Below are 12,707 nucleotides of genomic sequence, written 5' to 3'. Positions count from 1 at the left end.
CCACCTCTTTCCCTCCATGCCAGGCCCCAGCACTTTCCATGAATTCTGCCACCTCATGCCCGCCATGCCAGGCCCCAGCACTTTCCATGACTCCTGCCACAGCATGCCCTCCATGCCAGTCCCCAGCACTTCTCATGACTTCTGACACCTCATGCCCTCCATGCCAGGCCCCAGGACTTTCCATGACTTCTGCCACCTCTTTCCCTCCATGCCAGACCCCAGCACTTTCCATGAATTCTGCCACCTCATGCCCTCCATGCCAGGCCCCAGCACTTTCCATGACTTCTGCCACCTCATGCCAGGCCCCAAAACTTTCCATGACTTCTGCCAACTTTTCCCCTCCATGCCAGGTCCCAGCACTTCTCATGACTTCTGCCACCTCATGCCCTCCATGCCAGGCCCCAGGACTTCCCATGACTTCTAGCACCTCCTGCCCTCCATGCCAGGCCCCAGGACTTTCCATGACTTCTGCCACCTATTTCCCTCCACGCCAGGCCCCAGGACTTTCCATGACTTCTGCCACCTCCTGCCCTCCAAGCCAGGCCCCAGGACTTTCCATGACTTCTGCCACCTCCTGACCTCCATGCCAGGCCACAGCACTTTCCATGACTTCTGCCACCTCCTGCCCTCCATGCCAGGCCCCAGCACTTTCTATGAATTCTGCCACCTCATGCCCTCCATGCCAGGCCCCAGCACTTGCCATGACTTCTGGCACCTCATGCCCTCTATGCCAGGCCCCAGCACTTCTCATGACTTATGCCACCTCATTCCCTCCATCCCAGGCGCGAGGACTTTCCATGACTTCTGCCACCTCATGCCCTCCATGCCAGACCCCAGCACTTTCCATGAATTCTGCCACCTCATGCCCTCCATGCCAGGCCCTAGGATTTTCCATGACTTCTGCCACCTCTTTCCCTCCATGCCAGGCCCCAGCACTTTCCATGAAGTCTGCCACCTCATGCCCGCCATGCCAGGCCCCAGCACTTTCCATGACTCCTGCCACAGCATGCCCTCCATGCCAGTCCCCAGCACTTCTCATGACATCTGCCACCTCATGCCCTCCATGCCAGGCCCCAGGACTTTCCATGACTTCTGCCACCTCTTTCCCTCCATGCCAGACCCCAGCACTTTCCATGAATTCTGCCACCTCATGCCCTCCATGCCAGGCCCCAGCACTTTCCATGACTTCTGCCACCTCATACTCTCCATGCCAGGCCACAGCAGTTTCAATGACTTCTGCCACCTCATGCCTCCATGCCAGGCCCCAGCACTTTCCATGACTTCTGCCATCTCATGACCTCCATGCCAGGTCCCAGCACTTCTCATGACTTCTGCCACCTCATGCCCTCCATGCCAGGCCCCAGCACTTCTCATGACTTCTGCCACCTCATGCCCTCCATGCCAGGTCCCAGGACTTCCCATGACTTCTGCCACCTCCTGCCCTCCATGCCAGGCCCCAGGACTTCCCAAGACTTCTGCCACCTCCTGCCCTCCACGCCAGGCCCCAGGACTTTCCATGACTTCTGCCACCTCTTTCCCTCCACGCCAGGCCCCAGGACTTTCCATGACTTCTGCCACCTCCTGCCCTCCATGCCAGGCCCCAACACTTTCTATGAATTCTGCCACCTCATGCCCTCCATGCCAGGCCCCAGCACTTTCCATGACTTCTGGCACCTCATGCCCTCCATGCCAGACCCCAGCACTTTCCATGAATTCTGCCACCTCATGCCCTCCATGCCAGGCCCCAGGACTTTCCATGACTTCTGCCACCTCTTTCCCTCCATGCCAGGCCCCAGCACTTTCCATGAATTCTGCCACCTCATGCCCGCCATGCCAGGCCCCAGCACTTTCCATGACTCCTGCCACAGCATGCCCTCCATGCCAGGCCCCAGCACTTCTCATGACTTCTGCCACCTCATGCCCTCCATGCCAGGCCCCAGGACTTTCCATGACTTCTGCCACCTCTTTCCCTCCATGCCAGGCCCCAGCACTTTCCATGAATTCTGCCACCTCATGCCCGCCAATGCAGGCCCCAGTACATTCCATGACTCCTGCCACAGCATGCCCTCCATGCCAGGCCCCAGCACTTCTCATGACTTCTGACACCTCATGCCCTCCATGCCAGGCCCCAGGACTTTCCATGACTTCTGCCACCTCTTTCCCTCCATGCCAGACCCCAGCACTTTCCATGAATTGTGCCACCTTATGCCCTCCATACCAGGCCCCAGCACTTTCCATGACTTCTGCCACCTCATGCCCTCCATGCCAGGCCCCAAGACTTTCCATGACTTCTGCCAACATTTTCCCTCCATGCCAGGCCCCAGCACTTCTCATGACTTCTGCCACCTCATGCCCTCCATGCCAGGCCCCAGGACTTCCCATGACTTCTACCACCTCCTGCCCTCCATGCCAGGCCCCAGGACTTTCCATGACTTCTGCCACCTATTTCCCTCCACGCCAGGCCCCAGGACTTTCCATGACTTCTTCCACCTCCTGCCCTCCACCAGTACCCAGGACTTTCCATGACTTCTACCACCTCCTGCCCTCCATGCCAGGCCCCAGCACTTTCCATGAATTCTGCCACCTCATGCCCTCCATGCCAGGCCCCAGCACTTTCCATGACTTCTGCCACCTCATACTCTCCATGCCAGGCCACAGCACTTTCAATGACTTCTGCCACCTCATGCCTCCATGCCAGGCCCCAGCACTTTCCATGACTTCTGCCATCTCATGTCCTCCATGCCAGGCCCCAGCACTTCTCATGACTTCTGCCACCTCATGCCCTCCATGCCAGGCCCCAGCACTTCTCATGACTTCTGCCACCTCATGCCCTCCATGCCAGGTCCCAGGACTTCCCATGACTTCTGCCACCTCCTGCCCTCCATGCCAGGCCCCAGGACTTCCCAAGACTTCTGCCACCTCCTGCCCTCCACGCCAGGCCCCAGGACTTTCCATGACTTCTGCCACCTCTTTCCCTCCACGCCAGGCCCCAGGACTTTCCATGACTTCTGCCACCTCCTGCCCTCCATGCCAGGCCCCAACACTTTCTATGAATTCTGCCACCTCATGCCCTCCATGCCAGGCCCCAGCACTTTCCATGACTTCTGGCACCTCATGCCCTCCATGCCAGACCCCAGCACTTTCCATGAATTCTGCCACCTCATGCCCTCAGTGCCAGGCCCCAGGACTTTCCATGACTTCTGCCACCTCTTTCCCTCCATGCCAGGACCCAGCACTTTCCATGAATTCTGCCACCTCATGCCCGCCATGCCAGGCCCCAGCACTTTCCATGACTCCTGCCACAGCATGCCCTCCATGCCAGGCCCCAGCACTTCTCATGACTTCTGCCACCTCATGCCCTCCATGCCAGGCCCCAGGACTTTCCATGACTTCTGCCACCTCTTTCCCTCCATGCCAGGCCCCAGCACTTTCCATGAATTCTGCCACCTCATGCCCGCCATGCCAGGCCCCAGTACATTCCATGACTCCTGCCACAGCATGCCCTCCATGCCAGGCCCCAGCACTTCTCATGACTTCTGACACCTCATGCCCTCCATGCCAGGCCCCAGGACTTTCCATGACTTCTGCCACCTCTTTCCCTCCATGCCAGACCCCAGCACTTTCCATGAATTGTGCCACCTTATGCCCTCCATACCAGGCCCCAGCACTTTCCATGACTTCTGCCACCTCATGCCCTCCATGCCAGGCCCCAAGACTTTCCATGACTTCTGCCAACATTTTCCCTCCATGCCAGGCCCCAGCACTTCTCATGACTTCTGCCACCTCATGCCCTCCATGCCAGGCCCCAGGACTTCCCATGACTTCTACCACCTCCTGCCCTCCATGCCAGGCCCCAGGACTTTCCATGACTTCTGCCACCTATTTCCCTCCACGCCAGGCCCCAGGACTTTCCATGACTTCTTCCACCTCCTGCCCTCCAAGCCAGGCCCCAGGACTTTCCATGACTTCTGCCACCTCCTGCCCTCCATGCCAGGCCACAGCACTTTCCATGACTTCTGCCACCTCATGCCTCCATGCCAGGCCCCAGCACTTTCCATGACTTCTGCCATTTCACGCCCTCCATGCCAGGCCCCAGGACTTTCCATGACTTCTGCCACCTCACGCCTCCATGCCAGGCCTCAGCACTTTCCATGAATTCTGCCATCTCATGCCCTCCATACCAGGCCCTAGGACTTTCCATGACTTCTGCCACCTCATGCCTCCATGCCAGGCCCCAGCACTTTCCATGCCTTCTGCCATCTCATGCCCTCATGCTAGGTCTCAGCACTTTCCATGACTTCTGCCATCTCATGCCCTCCATGCCAGGCCCCAGCACTTTCCATGACTTCTGCCACCTCCTGCCCTCCATGCCAGGCCCCAGGAGTTTCCATGACTTCTGCCACCTCTTTCCCTCCTTGCCAGGCCCCAGGACTTTCCATGACTTCTGCCACCTCTTTCCCTCCACGCCAGGCCCCAGGACTTTCCGTGACTTCTGCCAACTCCTGCCCTCCATGCCAGGCCCCAGGACTTTCCATGACTTCTGCCACCTCATGCCTCCATGCCAGGCCCCAGCACTTTCCATGACTTCTGCCATCTCATGCCCTCCATGCCGGGCCCAAGGACTTTCCATGACTTCTGCCATCTCATGCCTTCCATGCCAGGCCCCAGGACTTTCCATGATTTCTGCCACCTCATGCCACCTCATGCCCTCCATGCCAGGCCTCAGCACTTTTCATGCTCGGTAGCAGGTTTCGGATCACACTCGCCAAACTTTCAAGGCACTCTGAGAGTCCATGGCCTTGCGGCATGAGACCTTCATTCCTCACCAGCAATAATTGCATTGCAAGTGCAAGTCCCAATGCAGTGCTTTGAAAGCCACTAAAGACACTATGTCTGAGCAGTGGTTTTTGCCCACTCTTCAATTTTACATAACGAGAAAAGAACAAAGCGCTTTTTTCCGTCTGCTGTTTTAATGAGCTGTACTCCTAGTATTGCGGGTTTCCCTGGCACTGGCCCTCATTCCCTTGGGTGGAGGTCCTTGAACTGCAGCAGTTAGTCCGGGATCAGAAAGGCCTCGTGGGCACACCACCACAGCCACCCTGCGCCACTCGTGTTCAGTCTAGGCGCTGTGCCATAGTATGTGCCCAGGAGAAATACCAAGAAGCAAGGGCTTCGAGGAGCGCACAGTTGTAACCATAGGGGGCATAATTGGCGTTCTCAAGCCCTGGCCCAAGCTTGACTTCATAGGCGCTCTGCCATATGTGTGTGCGCCAACCATTCTGCGCTCAGTGCGCCACCTACCTTATCATGGCAGCAGCTCATCGCGCCATGCAAAAGAAATGCCAGCGGTTTAGCCAGGCCATGGCACATGCATGTGTGGTAAGACACTGCTAGTTGTGACAGGGGGCTGACCACTGGCGTTAAGTGAGCATTCCCCCCAAATAGGTTCTGCATAGCTAAGCAGAGGCATAGTCAGGGTAGGGTCTGAGTGGGCAAGGCCCGCCCCAAATCTGTAAATGCCCACCCAGGACCTCTGTGCGGGTATTTACAGGTGTTAATGCCACTGCGGTGGGCCCAACTACTGGCTAGGCCTCTGTAGCGACGTGTGGCACGGGGCAACTCCATGCGTCATTGTTGCCACAGGCCTACCGATGAAGCCAATTGCACAGCCGCAGCACCTTTGCGCCAGAAGTTCAGCCCCACTGCAGTTTCAGTCGTCTCCCAGTAATCCAGCAAGGCGCTATCTGGGGGCTGGGAGACACTCGTCAATGATAGTTTACTATTTCAAGCTCCTGGAAGACTTGGCGCTGTACTGTGCCATGTGTTACTTACTCTTCTTGTTATCTAACCTCGAGTCTCGTTAATCATTGAAGCGCCAAGAAGCCTTTTTAACTACTATGATAGGAGATATACAAACAGATACAACTGTCTGAACTCGCATCCATGTGATTTCACTTAATTAAAACTGGTCGAATCACAGATCCTCAATTCTCCACCCACCGATCCCTTCTCCTGCGCCCCCACCCATCGAAGCTTCTGGCCTTGAATCCCCTAATCCTATGCCCTGACCCCCTGCTGTCCTCGCTAATGAGGGTTTTCACCCCCTATGCTCCCAGCACTTAATTGAGGGCTCCTCCCCTCCCACTGGTCCCCCCCCTCTCAGACCCCAACCACACGATGCCCCCCAATTGGTGTCTCTAGACCACTTCCCAGAAAAATCAAAGCACAAAAGGCCACATCACATTGCATGATGCAGTACACGTGTGTTTCCGGGAAGCAGCCTGGAGGGAAGCCAGAAGAGGCAGTCGGAGCCTGTAGAGGTAAGTGTTGGGGGCAGTGGGAATGTGGCAACAGGCTGCACAGCGGAAGGACGGTGTGTGGGGGGACCCCACCGAAATGGACAGGGAAAGAGGTGGGAGGCAAAAGACTGATCTTGCGCAAGGTGGCCTTCACAAGCTGCCTTCCACAAGGTCAGTCTTTTGTTTGTGGGATTCAGACCCCGAACGCATGTCCCCTGCCCGCACTCCCCCATGCCATGCCACCTCCAAACCCCCCCTAACTCCTCACAATAACCGAACCCCCCCCCCACCCCCCCCGATTTCCTTATTTCCTTAACTGCTCTTTTGCAGTCGATTTCAGATGTGTTGATGCTGAACGCAACCTTCACAAGCTTGAGCTTCTCGTCAGTTTCGGCAGCTCAACAGTGTCTCCAGACCTGCATCAACCACATATATGCTGGCTCGATACATTGTCCTGTTGTGCGATAGGCCGGAGCGGAAGGACCCTGCTACTGGTAGCAGCTTTTCGCGTCCATAGACAAAGAGTTGTACTCGTTTGTCTTTGAGTTGGGGCCTTGGTTTGATCCTCTAGAATTTTAGCAGGGGCATGGCGTTTACCGTTGCTCCAGTGTCCATGACGACTTTGGTAGGTGTTCTATCAGACAGATTGGTGCTGGCGTGTTGCGTTGACCTTTTGCCTTTTTTGTTGTTCTTCAGGGATTTAATGCTGGATATCATGTATACTCGTTCACTATTCTTTTTCTGACTACTGCAGCGTCTCTCAGGGGACGCTTCTTCCTCTGAGGGAGGCGTCTGTGTTGCTGCCGGCAGGTGATCTCTGTGCTGCTGCGATGGCTCTGGCTTTCGGGGGCGGCGGGTTGAGGCTAACTGCTGCAAAGTGATTTAGCCTCTTGTACTTCCGGCAGGTAACTCTTAGAGCTGGACACAGTTCACCTCTGTGCCAGGATCCCCCATACCATTGGCAGGATTCTCGTTGCTTCCGTGCTCGCCCTGGCTTGGCGTTGTTGGTTCGTCCTCTTTCTGGTCTGCCCCTGACTACAGCAATTTCTTCCTCCTTCTGGATGTTGTCAAGGGGCAATCGTTGCATGGTAGCCTCCATGGCGACTACTTGGTCATCTGTGCGTTCCCTTAACCTGCCCATGGCCAAGATCCGGTCCAGAGAGATGTTCTTGTCTGACAACACTGCCCTGCGCAGTTTATCGGACGATAATCCATTGATAACTTGCATGCGGACGGCGAAGTCTTCATCAGGGAATTCGCAGCCTAGTGCCATTTCCCTGAGTCATGGGTGGAAATCATTGATGGCTTCCTTGGCTCTCTGCCTGGTCATGCAGAACTGAAAATGTTCGTAATCGGGGTTCAACACAGGTTTGAACTTTTTGTTCAGTGCTGATTTTGCTGCAATGTAGCAGTCTATCACTCCCCTGTTAGGTAACGTGTTAAACAGCCTCAATGCTAGAGCGCTGATGTCTAATTGTAGCAGCGTGCACTGTTTCTTCCCTTCCGTTATCTCCCTGGCTTACATGTTAAGTTCACATTGTTGAATCCATGTCCACCACATGAGGGCTGCTCCTGTGGCATATGGGCCAAAAGGCCTCATGAACGTTGTGTGGTATCAGGGCCTTCTATCCTCATGTAGTGGTCCCTGGGGGTTCTGCTGCCGCCTTCTCTGGTGCGGCTGCTCTGAGGGCTTGCCATGTTATCTGACTTGTTCTCTAGTGTGCTGATAACACTTTCCTTTTTTTCCTCTTTTTTTTTCTTGGGTGTGTGCCCCCTTTTCCCAGGCTCTCACCTTGTAGGAGCTTTGTTAGTGCTCCACGGCTTCACTCTGGGCTGTTTTACTTGACTTTCGCGCCTTTTCATTTGCCGGTGTGTGTCTCGTTGCAGTCGGCAGTACGAGAGCAAGCTGTAGGGGGCGCAGCACTTGCGGCTTCGTCCCGCACCTCGTCGCCGGTGTGATGGGGTGAGGCCTGACCTCCTGCTGGATACACAGAGGTCTGGACGGTGGAAATGCACACAATCAATATCACCGGCGGTGGGCAGCGAACAAGACATGTCCGGCTGCTTGTTGTGTCGGAATGGGAATCTCCGTTTCCGGGCATCCCCCTCTTTATTTCGTTTCACATTCCTTGTCACGTGAGGCGGGCTCCGCCTCGCTCACGTGACTCAGGATCAGTGTATACACCACAGCTGGACAATGCTAGGTGTGGCTGAGCTGAGTGGGAGGACTTTGGTGGGAGGTGACGGGGTGAGAGGCAGGAGGAGGAGCAGTGTGATGTTGGATTTTGTGAGGCAGACGGGGCGGTGGGAGGAGTTGTGAGTTTATGGGAGCTAAGTAATGATTGGTGGGTCTGGTGCACATCATCCTTTAGGATGGGGAAGCGCCTGCGTGGGTCCGCCCACGCCTCCGATAATTGAAAGAAAGAAAAGAAAGAAAGTGGACCATGTGTTCGCTCATCCAGTGTTCGCTGCGCGGGTCACGCGGTGGCTAAATCCCTGTGCCACTGCCGGGCTACCATTATGCATCACAAATGTAGCTTGGGCTAACGGGCTGGGAACCTGAACGGGGAAGTAAGGCGCAAAGAGTTGCTGAGTCAGCTACCATTACATGATGAGGATAGATCTACTGGGGGGCGGGGTGAGGAGGGGTGGTGTGCACCACATGATTAGGCAGGCACAATTGTACAGGTCTTGAATGATGCTATAAGAGCATGCGCTGCAAAACGGATGATGTCCCGTTAGCAAGTCCATTATTAACAAGACCGACCGCCTACATGCATCCTAACTTACTTTTCTGTGAGAGCCTCATTCTATAAAACTCTATAGAAACCTGTGGTTTCAGTGCTGGGGGGCCGCATTCTTGGCACGGGGGTTACTATGCCAGTTTCCCGATTCATTTGTGCACAGCTGTACGGAAATAAACCTTGACACTACCTTTGCTGCCCGACACCCTAATTGTATTATTGGCTACAATGCTGCATGTTCGGACACCTTCTTACCCACCACCCATTTTAAAATGTCCCGGATGGCCCACACCGTCACATACATATCTGCCAGGTATTTCTGGCGAGACGGCCTGCAAACATTCCCCCCCCCCCCCCCCATCTCCACCTGCCCGTAAGAGGTCATTAGGAAATCCGCAGCTGGCCAGTACACCCTGAGTAATGGAAATGCCTCAAAACTACTGGGAGAAGGGGAGTAAGAGCCAAGGTGATGGGAATGGGAGTTTTTGCTGCAGTACATTTCGTCAAAGAAGAATTAGTCGAGTTTTTTTACAATTAATTTTTCCGCATATATATATGTGAGGGGTGGGTTTAGGGAAATAATGTAAAGGAGTTAGGGGGTTTGTCCGGGTGCCCCCCTCCCCGAATATATATGTAGCAAAATCAACATGTCAAAACAAAGACATTTCGATGAATTCTTCGCCGACTAAATGTTTTCGCTAAAATCACACAGAACCACAGTGACAGAGAAGGAAGTGATTTCATGAATTGGTCGCGGGCAATCCCTAGAAAGGATGGAAGCAAGGGGAAATCAGCCAAAGATCACACAATAATGCAGAGACCCCCCTTTCCGCCTCAGCACAGTCCCTGGAGATCATTGCATCCGGCGCTTAAGCCACCTGTGAGCCTCTACCATGGGCCATTATTACACTTAATGAAGTTCCAATGAAACCAGAGCACTAATTAAAAGGAAATAATTACATTGGTGAGCTGAGCGATCGAGCTGGGGTCTCCGAGTTCCGCTTTCATTTCAGCATACGATTTCTGGGTCTGTGGAGCAAACAAGAATGCCATTATTGCCAGAAACGAACTCCTCAGTACTTTTATTTCTACACGTTGTTGGCATCTGCATGCATGTGGGTGTCACAAAATAGTTTCAGAGGTGCACAAGGAACACACACATGAAGGCAAGTCACGTTCAGGAACATCAGCTCCGTGGACAATGCACATTCTGTGCAAAATAAGTAGCTGCAGCATACCGTAGGGATGACTTGCTGATGAGCGTTTCGCCTCCAACGTCGCTTTCTCAAGGCTGCCATATTGTGAAAGTAATGGGCTGACATAAATGCCCAGCAGGATATCTGGCATAAAAGTGACGGCTAAATTACAGTTATGATGGTAGCTGGGACATGCCAATTAACTCCCCTAGATGTCTGCCATTATGGTGATGTCGCCTAACCTAGGATGCCTACATTTGTATCGCCCCATCAACTTATAATTTGCAGGTGCCCACTGAGAGAGTGGAGTAGTTGTCAGACTGTGCATGCAAGCTAATGCATGTCTATCACCAGATGTTAAAATAACTGCTTAAAACAGAAGCCATATATAGCATCATTAATTGTTAAAGTGCTGGTATCCGTTGGTAACGTGCTGTGGTTCCTATGATAATAGTCATACCAATTTAAATATCCAATATATAAGGTTACTAGATGACTCCATGCCACCAAGCACATAGTATTCCAGGCCGTTGCTTTGCTCTTACTTTAGTTTTCCTTAAGTCCACTTTACTCAGTTGAAATGACCCGAGACTGTAAGTCCCAGAAGGCACTCAACAGAGAAATGAATGGCCAGCACTTGGGCATAATGTCCCACATGACATGGAGTTATCTGGCACCCCTACCAATATATCATCTGGCACAAAAGGGGCAGCGATTAGAATCGTTCTGTTGCTTCCTTGTGTGTCTGTACCTAGCCAGGAAAACAACAAACCATCAGACATAAAAGTGACTGCTTGATGGAGGCGAGTGATACTAAGGTGACAGTGCGCACTGGATGGCTTCTAGGTGTTTTGATGGAGGCACGTGATACTAAGGTGACAGTGCTCACTGGATGGCTGCTAGGTGTTTTGATGGAGGCGAGTGATACTAAGGTGACAGTGCTCACTGGATGGCTTCTAGGTGTTTTGATGGAGGCGAGTGATACTAAGGTGACAGTGCGCACTGGATGGCTTCTTGGTGTTTTGATGGAGGCGAGTGATACTAAGGTGACAGTGCTCACTGGATGGCTTCTAGGTGTTTTGATGGAGGCGAGTGATACTAAGGTGACAGTGCGCACTGGATGGCTTCTTGGTGTTTTGATGGAGGCGAGTGATACTAAGGTGACAGTGCTTACTGGATGGCTGCTAGGTGTTTTGATGGAGGCGAGTGATACTAAGGTGACAGTGCGCACTGGATGGCTTCTTGGTGTTTTGATGGAGGCGAGTGATACTAAGGTGACAGTGCGCACTGGATGGCTTCTTGGTGTTTTGATGGAGGCGAGTGATACTAAGGTGACAGTGCTCACTGGATGGCTTCTAGGTGTTTTGATGGAGGCGAGTGATACTAAGGTGACCGTGCTCACTGGATGGTTTCTAGGTGTCTTGATGGAGGCACGTGATACTAAGGTGACAGTGCTCACTGGATGGCTGCTAGGTGTTTTGATGGAGGCGAGTGATACTAAGGTGACAGTGCTCACTGGATGGCTTCTAGGTGTTTTGATGGAGGCGAGTGATACTAAGGTGACCGTGCTCACTGGATGGTTTCTAGGTGTCTTGATGGAGGCACGTGATACTAAGGTGACAGTGCTCACTGGATGGCTGCTAGGTGTTTTGATGGAGGCGAGTGATACTAAGGTGACAGTGCTCACTGGATGGCTTCTAGGTGTTTTGATGGAGGCGAGTGATACTAAGGTGACAGTGCGCACTGGATGGCTTCTTGGTGTTTTGATGGAGGCGAGTGATACTAAGGTGACAGTGCTCACTGGATGGCTTCTAGGTGTTTTGATGGAGGCGAGTGATACTAAGGTGACAGTGCGCACTGGATGGCTTCTTGGTGTTTTGATGGAGGCGAGTGATACTAAGGTGACAGTGCTTACTGGATGGCTGCTATGTGTTTTGATGGAGGCGAGTGATACTAAGGTGACAGTGCGCACTGGATGGCTTCTTGGTGTTTTGATGGAGGCGAGTGATACTAAGGTGACAGTGCGCACTGGATGGCTTCTTGGTGTTTTGATGGAGGCGAGTGATACTAAGGTGACAGTGCTCACTGGATGGCTTCTAGGTGTTTTGATGGAGGCGAGTGATACTAAGGTGACAGTGCTTACTGGATGGCTGCTAGGTGTTTTGATGGAGGCGAGTGATACTAAGGTGACAGTGCGCACTGGATGGCTTCTTGGTGTTTTGATGGAGGCGAGTGATACTAAGGTGACAGTGCGCACTGGATGGCTTCTTGGTGTTTTGATGGAGGCGAGTGATACTAAGGTGACAGTGCTCACTGGATGGCTTCTAGGTGTTTTGATGGAGGCGAGTGATACTAAGGTGACAGTGCTCACTGGATGGCTTCTAGGTGTTTTGATGGAGGCGAGTGATACTAAGGTGACAGTGCGCACTGGATGGCTTCTAGGTGTTTTGATGGAGGCACGTGATACT

General features: G+C 53.5%; 1 protein-coding gene across 3 annotated transcripts in view; it reads right to left on the bottom strand.

The window, feature by feature from the left end:
• The window catches only part of VIL1 (villin 1), a 426,415-nt gene that overhangs the window by 56,875 nt on the left and 356,833 nt on the right, over positions 1-12,707 (bottom strand). For all 3 annotated transcript variants that reach the window (XM_069616842.1, XM_069616840.1, XM_069616841.1), the window contains exon 18: positions 10,004-10,072. In XM_069616842.1, the coding sequence (XP_069472943.1) occupies positions 10,004-10,072 (69 nt within the window). The remainder of the gene's footprint in view (positions 1-10,003; positions 10,073-12,707) is intronic.

Source organism: Ambystoma mexicanum, chromosome 9 (genome assembly GCF_040938575.1).
Source record: "Ambystoma mexicanum isolate Mex_15411 chromosome 9, UKY_AmexF1_1, whole genome shotgun sequence".
In the NCBI taxonomy this organism is placed as follows: Eukaryota; Metazoa; Chordata; class Amphibia; order Caudata; family Ambystomatidae; genus Ambystoma; species Ambystoma mexicanum.
The sequence above is the reverse complement of the archived record's forward strand: the minus strand, read 5'-3'. Positions and strand labels throughout refer to the sequence as shown.